Below are 19789 nucleotides of genomic sequence, written 5' to 3' on the forward strand. Positions count from 1 at the left end.
TTAACTCTGTAGGGACCTTCCCATTTTGTCGCCAGTTTTCCTTCTCCCGAGGTCGGTAAGCCGATGTCGTTGCGTTTTAGGACGAGGTCGTTCTGTTCAAATTCTCTTTTGAGTATTTTGGCGTTGTATCGCACGACCATCCTTTGCTTGAGTGCTATTTCCGACAAGTGGGGCATCTCCTTTGTTTCGTCCACAAGATCCTTTTCCACCGCTTCCTCTACTCCCTTCAGGAGCAGTCTCGGGCTCGGCTCACCGACTTCCACGGGTATTACCGCATCTAATTCGTATGTTAGTCGGAAAGGTGTTTCTCCGGTGGATGACTACTCGGTTGTTCGGTAAGACCAGAGGACCGAGGCAAGTTCATCGGCCTAAGCACCTTTTTTATTATCAAGCCGCTTCTTCAGCCCCAGTAGGATGATCTTGTTTGTGGATTCGACCTGGCCGTTTGTCTGGGGGTGCTTTACCGAGGAGAATTTATGTTTTACGCCAAGGCCGGCGAGAAAATCTGTGAATTTTTTGTCGGTGAACTGCGTGTCATTGTCCGAGATGATGGTTTCCGGGATACCGAATCGAGTTATTACTTGCCTCCACATGAACTTTCTGCAGTTAGAAGAGGATATGCTGGCCAGTGGCTCGGCCTCTATCCACTTGGTGAAGTAATCGATGGCGACTACGAGGTACTTGACCTGTCCCGGACCGAGTGGGAAAGGTCCCAAAAGGTCAATTCCCCATTGTGAGAAAGGTCGGGAGGTCGTTAACAGACTCAGCTCCGAAGCTGGTGCTTTGTGGAAGTTGGCATTCTCTTGACACTTAACGCACTTTCTCACGAATTCTTTAGAATCTGCCATCATCGAAGGCCAGTAGTATCCTGCTCGGATTAGCTTCTTGGCTAGGGCTTTTCCCCCTATGTGGTGGCCGCAGCATCCCTCGTGGACTTCTCTGAGCACGTAGTTCGTCTGATCGGGGTATAGGCACTTCAGCAGGGGTTGACTGAGTGCTTTTTTGAATAGCTGTCCCTGAATGATAGCGTACTTGGCCGCCTCCCTCCTCAATGCTTTGACACCCTTTTTGTCGTCGGAATGCTTGCCGCTTTCCAAGAAACTAGTGATGGGGTCTAGCCAGGAGGGACTCAACCTTAACAGGTGCAGGTTGACCACTGGCTCCTTCATCATGCCCTGTATGAGAGATCGGTTGCCTTCTCCCGGTTTCGTGCTGGCCAACTTGGATAGTAGGTCTGCCCGCATGTTCCTTTCTCTCGAAATGTGTCGGATCGTGACTTCCTCGAATGTTTTACTCAGTTCCTTGACTTTTTCCAAGTATTTTTTGTAATAGTGAGTCTCTAGCTTGATAGCTTCCGTTTGCTTGCGAGATAACGACTTGTGAATCGTTGCATACCTCCAGCCTCGTCACTCCGACTTCTTTTGCCAGGGCTAAACCTCCTAGAAGAGCTTCGTATTCTGCTTGATTGTTTGAAATGGGGAATTCGAATCTGATTGATTGCTCGTATACGACCCCAGCCGGGCTCTCGAGGATGATCCCGGCACCGCCGGACGTCTAGTTAGAGGCCCCGTCAACATGGAGCCTCCACCGTGTGTCCGTCTCTTCGGTTGGGTCCCCCGTTACTTCTACCAGAAAGTCTGCCATTGCTTGCGCCTTGATCGCATGCCGAGGTTCGTACCGTATGTCATATTGGGATAACTCAATGGACCAAGTCATCATCCTTCCCGCTAAGTCTGGTTTTTGGAGCACTTGTCGGATTCCTTGATCCGTTCTGACGATGATCTGATGACCTTGGAAATACTGTTTTAATCTTCGAGAAGAGGTCAAGAGCGCCAGAGCTAACTTCTCCAGTTTGCTGTACCGTAGTTCCGCCCCTTGTAGGGCCCTGCTCATGAAATAGACTGATTGTTGAGCTTTTTTCTCCTCTCGTACCAAAACCGTTGCCAGGGCTTCCCCCGTTATGGCCAGGTACAGGTATAGTGGTTCTTTGACTTTGGGCTTTCCGAGTACTGGGGGTGTCGCCAAGATTTCTTTGAAGTGTCTGAAGGCTTCCTCGCACGCAGGAGTCCATTCAAATGCTATTCCTTTCCTCATTAGATTGAAGAAAGGTAGGGCTTTTGCTGTCTACGCTCTGAGGAAGCGGGATAACGAGGTGAGGCGACCTGCTAGTCTCTGAACGTCTTTGACACATCCCGGGCTCTTCATTTGGAGTATTGCCTGGCATTTCTCGGGATTGGCTTCTACTCCCCTTTGGGTTATCATGAATCCCAGGAATTTTCTGGCTTCCATGGCAAAAGCGCATTTGAGAGGGTTAAGCCTCATGCCGTGCTGTCGGAGAGATGCGAACACACTTCCTAGGTCGGTCAGGAGGTCATCAGGCCGCGTAGTCTTTGTAAGGATGTCGTCCACGTAGACTTCCACTGTCTTGCCTATGAGGCTTCCAAATATTTTATTCATCAGCCTTTGGTATGTTGCCCCTGCGTTTTTCAGTCCGAACGGCATCACCTTGTAGCAATAGGTCCCTCCGGGTGTTATGAATGATGTTTTGTCCTCGTCGGGTCGGTGCATCGGTATTTGGTTGTAGCCGGAATAGGCATCCATGAAGCTCAAGTACCGGTACCCCGCCGCCGCGTCGACGAGCGCATCTATGTTGGGAAGCGGAAAGCAGTCCTTGGGACATGCTTTGTTGAGGTCGGAATAGTCCACACACATTCTCCATTTGCCACTGTGCTTCTTTACCAGAATTACATTTGACAGCCATATCGAGTAGTCTAGTTCTCATATGAAACCCGCTTTTAGGAGGCTGGCCGTCTGCTTGGCCACCTCCTCTGCTCTCTTCTGGGACATCTTCCTCCTTCTTTAGGCCACTGGACGGGTGTCCGGCTTGACGACCAGGTGGTGTGACATGACTCTAGGGTCTACGCCCGGCATATCGGCTGGCGTCCAAGCGAATAGATCTTCGTTAGCTCTAATCATCTCTACTAGGGGTTCTTTCAATTCGTGTGGGAGGTTTCTATTAATGAACGTGAACTTTTCCTCCGTTTCACCGACCCTGAACTTTTTCAAGTCCCCCTCTGGTTCTGGCCTTGGCTTGTCATCGACTCTGGCGTCTAAGTCCGCAAAGAACACTCCGGATGCTTTTTAGACTTCTTCCTCAAGGAGAGGCTGGCGTTGTCGCAAGCGACTGCCGTTTCCAGATCTCCTCTTATGGATCCTACAGATCCGTCATCAGCCACGAACTTCATAACCAACAGCTTCGTGTTGATTACCGCCTCAACATCGTTGATCATTTTCCTCCCCAAGATGATGTTGTAGGCAGTGGAGTCCCGTAGAACCACGAACTCGGCCATAATTGACCTCTGCCCTTGTCCTTGTCCCACGGAGGTCGGGAGAAATATTATCATGTCTGGCTTAATGAAGTGGTCATCCAACCCTATGACACCGTGTTGGTGAGTCATGAGGTCGGCGTCCCGTAATCCTAGCACATCGAACACGTTGCGGAACATAATGCTCGAGTCTGCCCCCGTGTCCACAAGGATTCGTTTGACGAGGTCGATTCCCACCCTAGCCGTAATGACCATGGGTGGGTTCTCAGGGACCTCGTCGAACCAATGATCCTCTGGCCCAAAGGAAATAGTTGGGGACCTCTTGGAGCTTCGTGCCAGCGAGGAGGAAATTGCCAGGACTTTGGCGTCTTTCTTGTGCGCAGACCTCGACTTTGGCGCTGTGTTCTCGGCGATCACCACGTTTATTATGGTGAGGCCGTGATCGTTGTCTTCTGGTCCTTGTCGCCATTTCGTCGATCGGGTCTTGCCGTCTTCATCGTGGTCGCGATGTCGTCTCCTCGGCTCCCTGATAAGGTGGGAGAATTCAGCCAGTTTACCGTCCCTGATTTCTTGTTCTAGCGCATCTTTCAGGTCGAAACAGTCCTGCGTTTGGTGCCCGTAGCCTTTGTGGTAATCACAGTAGAGGCTGTTGTTCCCCCCTGTACGGTCTTTCAGAGGTCGGGGCTTCGTCAATATTCCATTTTCGGCGATTTGCTGGTAAACTTCTATGATGGGGAGAGTGAGTGGGGTGTAGTTGGTGAATTTTTCTATCCCGGGAGACGGTCTGGGTGCCTTGCTCGGCCCCCCGTCTATGACCTGTTCCTTCTGCCTTTCTCCGTTACCATGGTGCCTGGGTTGATTGTAGGAGGGCTGCCGTTTGTTGGCAGCCACGACTCGGCTGACTTCCTCATCATTTATGTATTCCTTGGCTACGGTCTGGATCTCATGTATCGTCCAGACCAGTTTAGTGGTGAGGTGCTTTCGAAAATCCTCATTAAGAAGGCCATTCGTCAGACAAAGGCTGGCCACAAAGTCGGTTAGTCCTTTGATTTCCAGGCATTCGTCGTTGAACCGATCTATATACTTCTTGGTCGTCTCCCCGGCACGTTGGGTCACGCCGAGAAGATTGATTGGGTGCTTTACCTTCGCGATTCTAGTAGTGAATTGCGCCAAGAAGGCGCGGCTGATGTCCGAGAAGGCGGCTACAGAACCCTGCGGGAGGCTATTGAACCACCGTATCGCCGGGCCTGCCAGGGTGACCGGGAAAGCGCGGCACCTCACCTCATCTCCCACTCCTTCAAGGTTTATTCGGGTCTCGAAGGCCGTTAGGTGCTCCTGCGAGTCCTGTGTTCCGTCATACCTCATGTCAGTTGGTTTGTCGAAGTGGCGCCCATGATGACGGGTTGCCGCTTTCTTTCGGACCTTCCTTCTCCGTTTTCGCGGTCCCCACGCATGACGCATGCCCGTTTGCCTCGGGCGTAGATGATTGTATCGTTTCGCCTCCTAGGGCGCCGCCAATCCTCCTGGCTACTCTCCGATTCTGATCTCAGTATAGGGGTGCGCCGGGAGCGACTGCTTCGGTTGGAGGTTCTTCCCCGACTCTCAAGGGACTGAGAGTAGTCAGGGTCGGAGATTCGCTGAGGATGCTCCTGATCTGCTAGTTGTTGCTCCAAATTCTGCACCCTGTGGCATAGCACCTACATTATCCTGGCGCTGTCACTGCCTGTTCCCCCAAAGGGGTGCCTCTCCTGAGCTCTCGACTGGAACCCGGTTTGTTGGGGAGGGGATCTTAACCTCTCACAGGGCGAGGCAACGGAGGCTGCCCCCTCGGGGGCTGCTGCGCGCCCGTGGTCCCCTGGACCCGGCACGATCTCCATTTAGCTTCGTTCTCCCCACAAACGGCGCCAATGTTCGGTAGGTCGGGTACCGAACGGTTCGGGTTGGAATCCTGGTTGGTGAAGTGGGGGTCTTGCCTAGTCGTGAGCTCCCGGGCTGGCGAAGACAATGTTCCGAGTACTTCGTGCAAGGAGTGGGGGGTGTCACCTGCAAAGACACTCCGACGCTCTAGTCAATAGAGTGTACAGGCGAAAAAGGGTGAGTGATAGGTGACATACGTTGGGGAAAGGGTATGTCCCTCCCTATTTATACCGTGTCAGAGGTGGGCCCTGTAAGGACAGGCCCACCTCCTTTGAGGTCTCCCTTGCACAGCTGTAAAGTAGCTGTCAGGGACGTGTGTCTGGATCGACGATCGAGGCGCCCCGCTTCCAACCATTCAGATCGGGTGGTGCCCGAATCGGGCCGGCCTATATTTAATTGGGCCAGACCGTAATAATATATTAATACACAAATTCATAATAAATAATTTAATAACTAATTTTTTATTTAAATATAATATTTTTATTATAAAAATTATCTTATAATATATATTTTATTTTCACTATTAAAATTGTCTAAATCCGTCACTGAATATATAATATTCGTTCTAAAACATTCTACTATACCAATTCAATAAAAGCGAGGGACGTAACTATCATGTACCAGCCATTACACCCAATTTCTGGCCCTAAAGCCATCATATGGTCCCAAACGAAAATAATTGAAGAGATCGAGTGATGTGCAAAATTAGAAACGATATGCATCTAAAATAATATACGAATATTTGTTTGATACTCAAATTTAGCATCAAACAAAGTTTATAATTTTTATTTTTCAAAATTTAATTTCTTAATCTGAAGTCTCTAATGTTTTTTTATACAAAAAATAACAAAAGAAATATTTGTCATCTATATTATATTACAAATAGTACTTTTTTATATAATATAATATCTAAATAAAAATAAAACTATCACGAACTTTCAAGATCATGGACCCCTGCCGATACCCTGCCTAAATGATGAGCTTCTTGAATCATCGTACATTAGTCTTGTCATTTTATTGTACAGGATTATTTTAAGATTAATAATTAACATACAATTATTTTTGTGTATATATTATGGATTTAATTTTGATATATTAATGATGTAAAATTTTTTATTTTAATAAATAAAATAAATATAATATTTATTAAAATAAATAATTTTATGAGTATTTATCGATTTAAATTTTTTTATTATATTTTGTTTATACTATAAAGGAGATATTTTTTACGTATCTTGTTTAGAGTGTAAACGAGATATGGCACATCAACGTGACACGTGTATATCTCGTTTACACTGTAAACAAAATATACACATCTTGTTTATACTGTAAACGAGATACGTGGAAATGTTATCTCGTTTACACTGTAAATGAGATAATAAAAGACAAATATTAAGCATCTATAAAAGGATGTGTAACCCTTGGTATTCTCCACACACATTTCATATTCTTTCTCTGTCTTATTTTTCTCACAAAAACAAAGCTGAATGGCCAATAACAATCTATTCATAGTTGTGCTTGTTTATTCCAATTATCGTATGAGAAATGGCGACAGCGGAGTGACATTTGAGTGTCAGGATCCTCACACTCAGTGTGTGGAGACGTTGTCGAATTTGAAGAGTTTGATATTGATCAAGCTCGGTGGTACACAAGCGAGGGAGATAGGTAGGGTGGGGTATAGGTTGCTAGCACCCATGGGAAATGGAGTCTTCCGGTTTCAACTATTCCGACTTCACGGGGACGAGCATGTGCGACTGATGTTCGACATTCATGGGAGGATCATGTGTGAACGGGTAATGGAGCTGTCCGCCGAGGTGGGTCACGGTGGTAGTGGGGGTTCCGTACACGAAACCTATGTGCAGGACGACCGACCTCTCGCACCACCGCCCATTCATATCGCGATTCCGGAGCATGAGGGAGAGGAGGGTGAGGAGGAGTCGGACGAGGATTACGTGGCGGACAGTGTGGACAGTGAGTCTTCTGATGGTGGTGATGAGGATGAGTTTGTGCCGGAGACACCTGCCGGGGCTATGCGGTGCCATGTGCTGCCTCCACCTCACCCGATTCCAGCGCTATCGGCTGTGCCAAGTTACTATCACAGTCTAGATCTGGACGCCATGCATGAGAGGACCCTGGTTTCTGACAGTTGTGAAGTGGATTACAACCTAGACGGCGGTGTAGAGTTTTGGGTCGGACACAGGTACAGAAACCGAGAGGAAGTGCTTCAAGGTGTGAAGAACTATAATATTCATAGGAGTGCTGAGCACCGGGTGATCGAGTCCCCCCGGTTAAAGTACCATGTGCAGTGCCGTCAAGCCGACAGTGGGTGTCAATGGAGCCTCTCTGTGGCCCTTCGTCAGAATCTCAGATACTAGTAAGTTCAAATTTAATTGTGAATTGGAGTACTTTTGTATGATATGTTATGTAGGTTAGAGATATAGTGTAAGCATAAATTTTTTGTTGTGATTAGAGAGGTTTGGAGGTTTGGTGGACCACACAACTGTCTAACACCCACCATGTCTCAAGACCATCGTCAGTTAGATAGCAGTCTCATTTGTAGGGTCATATTGCCCTTGATTCAGTCCAACTCCTCTATCACTTCAAACCCTCACACAGAAAGGTGTGTATGGCAAAGCAGAAGGCAATTGCTCGGATCTACGGTGATTAGGAAGAGTCGTACAACAAGATGCCAAAACTGCTTCAGGCATCGCAGAGCTGTTTTTCCAGCACCATATGTGACCTATGCGTCAAACTATCCTACGATGGACACCTCATGGTGCGCGATTGATGCATGTTCGACAAAGTATTTAGGACTTTCTCGTCATGTGTCGAGGCCAACGAAGGTGCACCAGATTGTTGGATTTGTTGGTCATCAGATACCCTCCGATCAGTAACATGATATAACACATAGCGTACTGTCGGAGGGTTTGGAAATTGTCTGTCTGGGACATCTGGCAGACATGATCCCACAGCCACACCAGCTTCAGTGTGAAGGACTCCTTCCTTTGCGCCGCCTGCTGTGCTGCCACGGGAGGCCTGGCGCCGAGCAGCTGCTCCACTAACGCCCACATTTTCATATGGTAACACCTAGCAAAGTAACGGAGGCACCCCTGACGGGGTTACCGTGTGCACGTAGGTCTAGGTGGTACGCCACATCCTGTAGGGTGATAGTGACCTCACCCCACGGAAAATGAAATGTGTGCGTCTCTGGACGCCATCGCTTTACCAGTGCCGAAATCAGGGAATTGTCAAAAGTAAAATTCCTGAGGGGCACCATGTCGCCAAATCCGGCCTCAGCCAGATACGGGACGATGGTGTCCGATGGAGGTAAGGTATAGCTCACTCGGGGGGGCAGTAGGAGGCGAAGCCTCTGAAGAATGAAAAAAAAATTTTTAGCCTTAAGAATACAGTATTTCAACTTCCTAGCTTACACATGTCTCTACATTACATATTCGATAATAGGCAAATCCTAACTACAGCGTTATAAATACTAACAACATAGCACAAGAATAACAGAGTTCCAAACTAATAATTATGTCATACCAACCTAGCACAAGCGTATAGAGTTCTAAATTTCTCCTACAGACCTAACTCCTAATTCATATAACTACGTTCCAGTTCTTCATGACTACCCTAACAACGACCACATCCTTAAATTAAACAAACATAACAAAACTAACCTCGAAGTCGGCCACCCCCGGCGAAATGTGTCGTCTCGTTCAGTCTGTTAATGTCTCTGTCATTCTCCGCTTGGCCCGCCATCACCAATTCGGTCAAAGGTATAATCAAAAAGGGTTAAAAGAGATGAGAAAGATGTTAACAAAGTCAAACTGGAGCCCGAAACTAAATTATAAACAACTTCTATATATAAGCGCAGACAGGCCATATCTCGTTTACAGTGTAAACGAGATATACACGTGTCACGCTGACGTGTTATATCTCGTTTACACTATAAAGGAGATATACGCAATGTCATCTCGTTTACACTGTAAACGAGATATGGCAAGAAAATTTAAATCGGTAAATAATCATAAAATTATTTATTTCGATAATTATTATATTTATTTTATTTATTAAAATAAAAAATCCTAATAATATAAGATGTTATACAATCATACAATTATATTCATTCTTTTAGAAAATATGAGACTTAATAGAACACATTTCTGATCACCATACATCAAGAATTTTATTGTGAACCACAAGCTAATTATTGATTAGGCATGTATAATAATTATTGTGTAGTTTTATCTAACAACATAAAGCTTTTATGATATTTTATCGTCAAGTGAAAGCTCTGGCAAGCCACCAGGAACGTGAAGATTTTTTAGAACAAGGGATTCCTTCCCACAACAGATTTTCAGAGGAGGAAGAAATGAACGAGGAGTTTTTTTAGTAGAACAAATTACTAAAATTGTTTAAAAGTCTATATATATCATTGATAAAAATAACTTCTAGAAGAGAAGGATATATAAGAAAATCCAATAATATTTTTTTAAAATATAAAAAATATAAATATATTTATTATGAAATTAAATTATAAAAAACTTTGAATCTCAACCGTCCATTTAATATTGAATTGCTAAGAATTATAGATGATGATCCTTAAGCTACTTTGCCCATTGAAGAATTGTCCTTCAGTTTGAGTAATAAAATACCTTGAAAAAATTTGCAAAGAATTTATCATAAGTGTTAACTTTGAGTAAATTGAGTTGGAGGACGAAATTGAATAAATTAAAATATTGAACATTAGATTAAAATGTGAGTATAATTTTAAAAATTAATTTGAGTATTAATTCGAAGAAATACAAAGGAGGACACGGTGGATTAAGAAATACAACGAGCGATGGAGGGTTTTCTTTCACTATTACCTCTAAAATGTTCAATAATGGCAAATTTATCCCTTTCTATATTCTTTTTGTTATCTAATATCTATTATCCATAGTTCTGGAAATCGAATCAGATCGATCGATCGGTTCAATCGAATTAACCAAAAATCGATCACTAAGTCGGTTTGATTAGCTTTCTAAACTGTTTAGCAAAAAATCGGTCAAAAAATTAGTCGAACCGGTGGTTAATCGGTGAACCGCCGAAACCGGTCGGTTTTTTATAAGGTTTTCGGTTCAAGAGCCCTCCCTCAAAGTTCAAACGGCGCCGTTTTAAATTCTAAAAAAAATTCATAAAAAGAAACCCTGATCCCCAACGCACCCAACCCCATTCCTCTCTTCTCCTCACCTCTCTGAAACTGAACTGCAAATTTTAAATTGAAAGCACAAAGAACCCTAGCCCTCCAGCCACCATAGCCACTGCGCCCCGCAGCCCCCAGAGCCTCACAACCACGCTTCATTGTCATCGACGAACTCGTCTCCGCTGGGTAGAGGCGTCGCATTCGGAAGCTCCGTCGCCGTCGTAGGAGCTATGTTGCCGTTGTAGGAAGCTCCGTCGCTGTCCTGGGAAGCTGTGTCACCGTCGCAGGAAGCTCCCTCACCGTCGTGTGGAAGCTCTGTGGCCGTCGTCTCCTCTGTTTGAGCGCGCACTCTCTCTTCGCCGGTGTCGCCGTCTCCTTGGTTTTCGTTGTCACTCCATATCCTCCTCGCTGCTGGTAAGCACTGTGGCTTGGATTTTGATAATACTGTGTTCGCCGGTGTCGCCTCCTCCTCCTTGTCTCCTCTGTTTGCTGATTTTACTGTTAATAATTGAATTGCTGATTTAGGATTTTCATTATGAGTTACTGATTTTGTTAATTTGTGCTTATTTTGTTAAATTTTCTGGAAAGAATTTGTTGTTGATCCTCAGATATTGTGTTACTGATTTTGTGAATTTGTTATTTTATTCTGAGTTGCCAATGTTTATGAAACTTATATTTATTTTGTTAAATTTATTGGAAAGAATTTGTTATTGATCCTCAGATATTTGTGTTACTGATTTTGTGAATTTGTTATTTTATTCTGAGTTGCCAATGTTTATGAAATTTGAGTTGATTATAATGATCCTCAGATTTTGAATTGCTCTTCCATTGAATTTGGAGTCTGATTTCTGGACAGAACTTTTGTTGCTGTTGCATTTTTTTGTTGTTGATTGTAACCATTGTGAGTTGCTGTTTTTGTTTTTGTTTTTTTATTTTATTTTTGTTGATTATAATTATAAGTCTGAGTGGTTGTTAATTATGATTTCTGATTAAGAGTTTCTTTATTTTGGTTTTACGAAGCATGAAATCCAGAACATCTCAGTTCTATTGGTAAAAACATATAGGATGAATATATATGTTTAAAATTATATATAAATTTTTTAATAATTTTTTTAATATTTAATTAAAACCGGTTGAACTCTAGTTGAACCTCGGTCGAACCAGTAAACCAATAACTTTACTGGTTTATTGACCGGTCCGGTTCTCGCAACCTTGCTATTATCTCTCTTTATTCCCACTGCTTTTCTTTTCATCTTCCATTCCATGTAAGGGTGGCAAATGGCCTAAACTCATCAAATCGGTCCGTATAATTCGCCAAAAAAAAAACAAACGGGGCTGAAAAATTGAAATTATCACACATTAAAAGTCCGTCTAATCCGCACCGTTTAAATCGTGAGTTTTGGTAGATTTTGACAGGGCAGGACGGACCTCTCAGTCGGGTTCAAGATTTCTTTGAAAATGTTCTAATTTAGTGTTTTAGATTATATTTTACGTTTGATTGATTTATACGTTCTAAATTTGTAGATATTTAGTGAATTTAAAATTATAATTTTTTTATATCTTTAAAAATTATTATAAATTTATTAAAATAGTTGTAAAATTATATATATTATTTAATATTCAATAATAAAAAAAAGAATTTGGTGGACTTGGCCTATCAACCCACTGTTAAGGAGGACAATGTGAGATTTTAGAACTACTTTATTAAACGAAACAGGACGGACTTTTGGGGAGAGGGACGGGCTTCTCCACTTGCCACCCCCTAATTCCATGTGCTTCATATACAAAAATAATAAATGTCATCCAACCTTATATACCTAATCACATTTTTTATTTTTTATTTTTTACGACAATTGATTTTTCTATAGATGTTCTGTTTTAGTCACAACAAATGACAATTTCAATGCCAAAAAGAGACATATCCTAAGAGTGAAGTGTGTAAGTTGCATCATTTTCCATTGACATGTGTTGCATCTCGTGCTTATTAAAAGCTACAAACAAATGTTAAAATAAAAGCCGAGAAACGGTAAATTCTAGCTAGCAACCACCAACAAGGAAAGAAGATGAAAAAATTGCAATCATTTGTTACACTATTCTTCTATAAAAGTAAGCAAAACTTAATGCTACAAAAATATGCATAATCATTCATTTTCTCTTTTCGTTTGTAAATTCTATAAATTATTATACATAAAAAGATAAGTGGTTATGCATATTATTGCATTCATACAAACAAAGTTATTCCTATTCACCTTGGGGCTTCTATCATGCATGACCCAACAAGCATTTATGTATGAGAAAGACTGAAAGAGTGACCCCTTTGCCAGAAATTGCTAGCCTAACTCGTTGGTTATAAAGAATCAAGAATCAACGTGATTAGTTATGACAATTGTAAAGAATTAGTCTTATTTTAGGTGCACTATATAAGTAGAGCTTCATTCGTGGTGTGAAAGATCAACGTTGGAAACCAACTTGAAAGTGTAATATACAAAAACATGAAGACTCCAATAGTGCTAGCTTTACCATACCCAGCTCAAGGACACGTCACTCCCTTGATGAGCTTCTCACAAAAGCTGGTCGAGAATGGATGCAAAGTCATCTTTGTTAACACGGAGATCAACCATAACCGTTTTGTGAGTTCAATGATGGTTAGGGAAAAAGACAATAATACCCTTGATGATGAACCAATAAAACTGGTTTCCGTCCCGGATGGTTTAAGCCCTGAGGATGAAAGAACCAATTTCGCCAAACAATGTGTTGGTTTGAAAAGCAGCTTGCCTTCAATTCTTGAGAAATTGATAGAAGATTATGGAGTTAGTTGCATGGTTGTTGATTTATCAATGGGATGGGCATTGGAAGTTGCGAATAAGATGGGAATCAAAGGCGCTTTTTTCTTTCCAGCGTCAGCAGCTATGTTTGCTTTGATGAACAATATTCCTATGCTCATTCATCGTGGCATCATAGATTCTTCTGGTAACAATATAATATCACTTCACCACTTTGTTTAAACCCTAACTACTTATTGTTTTTAAAAAAAATTGTTTTCAGCTACTATTCAATGCGCTTTCTTCAGCAGTACTTTTAAAACCTTTTATGCTCTATAGTGAAAGATAATATATGCCACGAAGGGATTAAAAAAGAAAAGGGATAATATGGGTAGCCGTTAGCTTTTGTGTTACTATGAAATAATTTAATTTTTCTGTTATTTTTACAAAAAAAATGCTTTTGTTGTTTTTAACTTTTTATAGAATTTTTATATTATTGTGTGACAATTGTGTGATATCTTTGTATTGTTTTGTCAAAATTTTTATTTTCAAAAATATTTTCTGTTATTTTCATATTAAAAACAACAACAAAAATAATATTTTTAGAGTGGCAAAATTTTTATCAGCGGATTCATCTATCGCAAAAGCTAAAAATAAAGTTAAGCAAAACTATCGACGAATAAAATTTGTGGCTATCGTTTATCATATTAAGAAGAGTCATGCTAGGGAACCAATAGAATATTTGTACAATATGTACAATGAGTTATATGAGTTACAAAATAAACATCACCCATACTATTCAGAATAACTATCCGGATATTAGGAATAATAAACATCTCATGTCATAAAACCACTCATCCCAAAAACTTAAGCTAATGGAAAAAGGTAACACTAATAGTTATATCTCTAATACTGAATCGGACATCCCTAAACTTTTATTATACACATTATACAAATATTCTATTGGTTCCCTATACTTCCTCTATTAAGAAAAATGGTTTTCAGATTTGGATTAACGACGATTAGACAAATGTTATAAAAAAATTGTAACTAAATTTGGTTGTAAATTAACAATGAATTCAAAATTTGACAATATTATTTTTAGGAAATGATCAGATACATAATAACGATATAAAGATATCTGTCATTAATCTATTAAAATCCATCACAAAAGTCCTGCCTAATACAAAATATTCTAGAAGTATAATTTATGGTGAAGTTGGCAAGATCTTAATAAAATATTTTATATTATATCATGCAATTATTTTTTTAAGAGTTTAAATTAATAAAAGAATGTACATAAATAATTATATCTCCATCAGATATTTAGAGAATTCTATTTTTGTTGTTAAATTCAAATTTCAGTATAAAATATGAATGAATCTATGCATTGTGCATGGTTTAAGTTCTAAAAAGAATTCTTACCCAAAATAACATATTAAACAGAGCAATCTTTTTTAATTAATATACATGGTTAATACTAAATTTTTTTTATTATATTAAATACTAAATTTTAAATTTTAAATTCTAATAATATAAAAATAAAGTATTAAATTAAATTATTGGCTAATATTAATAAAAAAGTATTAATTTTTTAATATTTTTTATTAAAAATTAATTATTAATATAAAATACATATTAAATATAAATTAAATCACACATATATACAAAAATATATTATGATTAATTTAGTGGTTAATTTTTTTATATACATGTAATTTTTTTTATAAAAAAGCATAATTAGATTTTGGCAAAACTACATACATCAGACATCAGGCTATATGTTATGAAGATTCGATAAAGTAATTTCTATTGAGTTACCATTTTGAGTATTTTCTTTTTTTTCCCCTGAAATTTTGATGGTGAAACTTAGGTGTAGTTGATTTCACGAGAAGTTGATAGTCGAGAGTCATTAAATGAAAATTTAGTCAAATAAATCAAATCATCTAACGAACTCTCAGTTATCAACTTCACATGAAGTCGACTACATCTGAGTTCCACCAATTTTAATACCTGAATTTGCATTACATTGCAGGACTCCCAGTCACTAAAAGGACATTTCAGTTATCAGAAAACATGGCTCTTATGAGCACAGAAACCCTGTATTGGTCAAACACTGCTAGTGATCCAATAAATGCAAAGACGCTATTCGATTATATAACGCATTGCGGACAAGCTTTAACCATGTCACACTGGTGGTTGTGCAACACTGCATATGATCTTGAGCCTGCAGTTTTCTCCTTTCTCCCAAAGATCTTACCAATTGGCCCATTGTTAAGAACCTACAACACAAATTATATTACCACATCTTTCTGGGAAGAAGATTCCTCTTGCATGAGTTGGCTTGATCAACAGCCTCACGCTTCTGTCGTGTATGCTGCCTTTGGAAGTTTTGCTCTTTTCGACGAAACCCAGTTTCGCGAGCTAGCTTTTGGACTTGAGTTAACAGAAAGACCGTTTCTTTGGGTGGTGCGTCAAGATTCCGTTAACAACAAAAATGTTTCTTACAAGCATGAATTTGAAGGGAGTAAGGGTAAGATTGTGGAATGGGGTCCTCAACAGAAGATCCTAAGTCACCCTTCTATAGCTTGCTTTATAAGTCACTGTGGTTGGAATCCCACCATTGAAGGTTTGTCTAATGGAGTTCCCTTCTTGTGTTGGCCGTACTTTTCGGATCAAGTTTATGACAAAATGTATATTTGCGATGAGTTGAAAGTTGGTTTGGGATTTGATTCGGATGAAAATGGATTGATCTCGCGTGAGGAAATAAAAGCCAAAGTGGACAAACTACTTGCTGATGAGAACATTAGATTAAGGTCACGTGTGCTAAAGAAGAAGATAGAAAACAACATTCAACAAGGAGGTGCTTCTTCCGAGAACTTAAACAAGTTCATTAAGTGGTTGAAGGAATAGATTAATTAAAGGTGAACATTCACGTATATGTGTGCAGCTGTTTTCGTAACAAGTTGATAATTAAAAAAAAAAATACTTTCATAGACGCATAAAACGTCTTTTTATAAGTTGCATTATTATTGAATGGATTTATCGATTATTTTTAAATTTTTTAATAATTAGAATAAAATTAATTTTTTTTATAATAATAATAATAAATTTAATTTTTTTTAAAAATCTAATTGTATTTTTAAATATTTAGGAATTCAAATGTCTACAAAACAAAAAGTCAGACATATATTTATCTTTTTATAAAAAAATTTAAAGATATTCGATTTAGATTATGTAATTCGATCGGATCAAATCGGGTCTAATAATTATAATGTTGACAACTGGATTTATCACTGTTGTTATAATAAACTAATTTTGTTCTGATTTATTAAAAAATAAATTATTAATTAGTTTAATAAAGATGTCTAATAATAACATGACACATATAAATATCTTTAAAAAAATATTTTTAATGTATTTATTAAAATGGTCTCCTTTAAAAAAAGTTAGACAAATAAATGAGTTTCTACCTTAATTAAAGTAGATTATCAAATGTATACGATAATAATCTCTTTAGTAACTCGGGAGATCATAGTAATGTTAGCCAGCAAAAGTTATAAGACTAAAGTTAATTTATAAGTAACCGGTTATTTGTATAATTTATATTGTTATAATATCAATTATGTGAGTTTTAATTTATGTTTTGTTGTTTACGTTAAAAGGTAGTTTAGATTAACAAAAATGTAAAAAAAAAAATCAACGCATTTGAATATATTTATTCAAAAATACTATTTATACACCAAAATTAATCACTAATATATTTATATATAAATATATATGTGGTTTAATTTTTTTTAATATGTATTTATATTCTAATATATATTTTAGTGTACATTTAGCATAATTTATATTTATTATATTGCTTTATGTATATTTTTTAACAAAATAATCAACCACTTGATCATCACTTCCGTGCATGTTTTTACTATTAATCTATTATAACGATATATGAAAATTTATATTATTAGGGTATTTAATATTAATACACAATTATACTAGTTAATTATGGGACCAAAATATAAAACAAAATTAATTTTCCTTAATTAAACACGAAAGCTATGGGCCTAAATATTTTTATTAGGCCCTTGTTTTGGTATGTATCCTTCAAAGACAAAGGATAAATTATCTTCTTTTAAACCAAGTTGGGTTGGTCTAGTGGTTAGCTCACTAGTCTGCTTAAGCAAGTGTCGGGGGTTCGAATCCCGCCTTGTGCATGCAGCAATCCATTGGCCAACGGCAAACCCTTAAATGGAGTTCAGTACCGCGACGGATTAGTCCTTGACCTGCCGAGTTGGGGGATACCGTGGGAGACCAAAAAAAATTATCTTCTTTTATCGTGTACTATTATATAAAAAGAAAAAGTTGGAGTCATGGACAGAAGCTTTAAAAGTGTATGGTCTGCGCATAAACCGTAACAAGATGGAATATATGGAATGTAAGTTCAGTATGAGAAGGGAAAATTTCAATATAGAGGTGAAGATTAGAAAAAACATCCTACGAAAAGTTAAAAGTTTTAAGTATCTTGGGTGCATCATACAGGATAATGGAGAGATTGAATAGGATGTAAATCATAGGATCCAAGCAGGTTGGGCAAAATGGCGGAGTACATTTGGTTTTATAAGCGACAAAAAAGTGCCTCTAAAATTTAAAGGTAAATTTTATCGCACCGCTATAAGACCGGCTATGCTGTATGGTACGGAGTGTTGGGCGGCTAAAGGGGAGCACGAACATAAGTTGAGTGTGGCAGAGATGAAGATGTTGAGATGGATGAGTGGTCATACGCGATTGGATAAAATAAGGAATGAAGATATAAGGGAGAGAGTTTGAGTAGCACCCATTATGAAAAAGATGGTTGAATCGCGTCTCAGGTGGTTTGGACATGTGAGAAGAAGACCGATAGAACATCCAGTCAGGAGGGTGGATGAGATGGAAGATGGACAAAGGACGAAAGGTAGAGGAAGACCTAAGAAGACCATCCATGAGGTAGTCAAACGAGATCTACATGTAAACGGTTTCTCTGTAGACATGATATATGACAAAGCACAATGACGTCGTTTGATTCATGTAGCCGATCCCACTTAATGGGACAAGGCTTTGTTGTTGTTGTTGTATCGTGTACTATTATATAATAAAATAAACTTAATTATACTTTTATTTAACGTATAAAATAAATAAATTTATTTATATATTTTATCTACATATGTAGTATCATATCTGAATCGATTTTTAAATAATTAATTTATTATATTTTTTCTATACTCTTAATTTATTACATATGCGCAGCGCATATTCTAAAGTTTATTTTTGTTTGGGTTAAATTGATTAAAAATATAATTGTTTTATGTGTTAAACTATACATAATAAATCTATCATTTAATAATATCTAATTGAAAAATAATTAATTTCTTGAAGAAACGGAGCAATTACCTATTATTATTATTTGGTATTTATAAATTAAATGAGAAAGAAAAGTATCACATACACTTGATCATTAACTGGTGGCTAGTTGGATGTAATTATTGTCTCGGCGGCCTTCTCTTTTCCTTTTTTCTTAGTGTTGACTGTTTTATACTATAATATTATGAATATGAATAACTTTACTTTTCTTTTTTCACTTTCACTTCAAAAGACATTTGCTTGTTTAAGTTTTTTAAAAAAGTGGTAAGTTTCAATTAAAAATAAATAAGGGTTTAATAAAGTATTTGTTAAAGTTCTTATCTTAAAGAGATTAAATAATCAGTATTTTTAAAAATTGAAAATTTTATTATATATTTCAATAAAAGCTTTTCTCGTTTAACACTTTAAATGTCTTTACCTCACCTACATGCGAAATACAATTTTACTTTCAATACAATATATACAGCAATTCAAAATATTAATGTTAAATGATCTCAATTTCAAACAACTTTCTTCAGTATTAGTATATTAGTTGAATATTCTAATATTATTTTTTCTTTACTAGTCAAAATAGAATCTGACAAATTTCATTGACCGTTTGGAATCTCCTATAACCTACACACACACATCATGTAAGCCATGACGATGATCATTTTTGAATATTCATAGTATATATTAACCCATTGCATAGATCTAAGTTACTATGAACCCGATACCATAAATTAATAATGAAGACGCCAACAGTTCTGGCTCTACCATGGCCAGCTCAAGGTCATGTTAATCCCTTGATGACATTTTCACAGAAATTAGCTGATCATGGCTGCAACATCATCTTTGTTAACACAGAATTCATACATGAGAAGGTGGTGAGTTCCATCAATGGATCATCATCAATAAAATTGATGTCAATCCCTGATGGTCTGGAACCTGAGGATGATAGAAGAAACATAGGAGAGTTATGTCTCTCTATGTTAAGGACCATGCCCTCTATGTTAGAGAAGCTAATCGAAGATCTTAGATTGAATGATGGAATTACAATAAGTTGTATTGTTTATGATGGAACTATGGGGTGGGCTTTGGAAGTTGCAAAGAAAATGGGAATCAATGGAGCTCTCTTTTGGCCTGCATCAGCGGCTTTGTTTGCCATGCAGTATAACATTCCCAAGCTTATGGATGATGGAACCATAGATTCTCAA

General features: G+C 38.6%; 4 protein-coding genes across 4 annotated transcripts in view; 3 read left to right on the top strand and 1 right to left on the bottom strand.

The window, feature by feature from the left end:
- Window positions 1–3110: 3110 nt before the first annotated feature.
- LOC107471268 (uncharacterized) lies at window positions 3111–4691 on the bottom strand. The gene has a single exon (XM_016090720.1). The coding sequence runs from the start codon at window positions 4689–4691 to the stop codon at window positions 3111–3113; it is 1581 nt and encodes a 526-aa protein (XP_015946206.1).
- Window positions 4692–6730: 2039 nt separating this feature from the next.
- On the top strand, window positions 6731–7618 carry LOC107471267 (uncharacterized). Its single transcript, XM_016090719.1, has one exon. It carries the CDS (start codon window positions 6731–6733, stop codon window positions 7616–7618), a length of 888 nt encoding a protein of 295 aa, XP_015946205.1.
- Window positions 7619–12923: 5305 nt separating this feature from the next.
- LOC107471274 (UDP-glycosyltransferase 83A1-like) lies at window positions 12924–16106 on the top strand. Its single transcript, XM_021133394.2, has 2 exons — window positions 12924–13401; window positions 15229–16106. Exons 1-2 carry the CDS (start codon window positions 12924–12926, stop codon window positions 16104–16106), a joined length of 1356 nt encoding a protein of 451 aa, XP_020989053.1.
- A 3215-nt stretch (window positions 16107–19321) lies between these two features.
- The window catches only part of LOC107471266 (UDP-glycosyltransferase 83A1), a 2277-nt gene continuing 1809 nt past the window's right edge, over window positions 19322–19789 (top strand). The window contains exon 1 of the mRNA XM_052255721.1: window positions 19322–19785. Coding sequence (XP_052111681.1) covers window positions 19322–19785 — 464 coding nt within the window. The remainder of the gene's footprint in view (window positions 19786–19789) is intronic.

The sequence above is a fragment of the Arachis duranensis genome, chromosome 10 (assembly GCF_000817695.3).
Source record: "Arachis duranensis cultivar V14167 chromosome 10, aradu.V14167.gnm2.J7QH, whole genome shotgun sequence".
NCBI classification, from domain to species: domain Eukaryota; kingdom Viridiplantae; phylum Streptophyta; class Magnoliopsida; order Fabales; family Fabaceae; genus Arachis; species Arachis duranensis.

Coding starts and splice junctions, on each gene's coding strand:
- LOC107471268 (XM_016090720.1), bottom strand. CDS start 4,691: ATGAGGTATGACGGAACACAGGACTCGCAGGAGCACCTAACGGCCTTC.
- LOC107471267 (XM_016090719.1), top strand. CDS start 6,731: ATGGCCAATAACAATCTATTCATAGTTGTGCTTGTTTATTCCAATTAT.
- LOC107471274 (XM_021133394.2), top strand. CDS start 12,924: ATGAAGACTCCAATAGTGCTAGCTTTACCATACCCAGCTCAAGGACAC. Junction 13,402..15,228: donor TGGCATCATAGATTCTTCTG/GTAACAATATAA, acceptor ATTACATTGCAG/GACTCCCAGTCACTAAAAGG.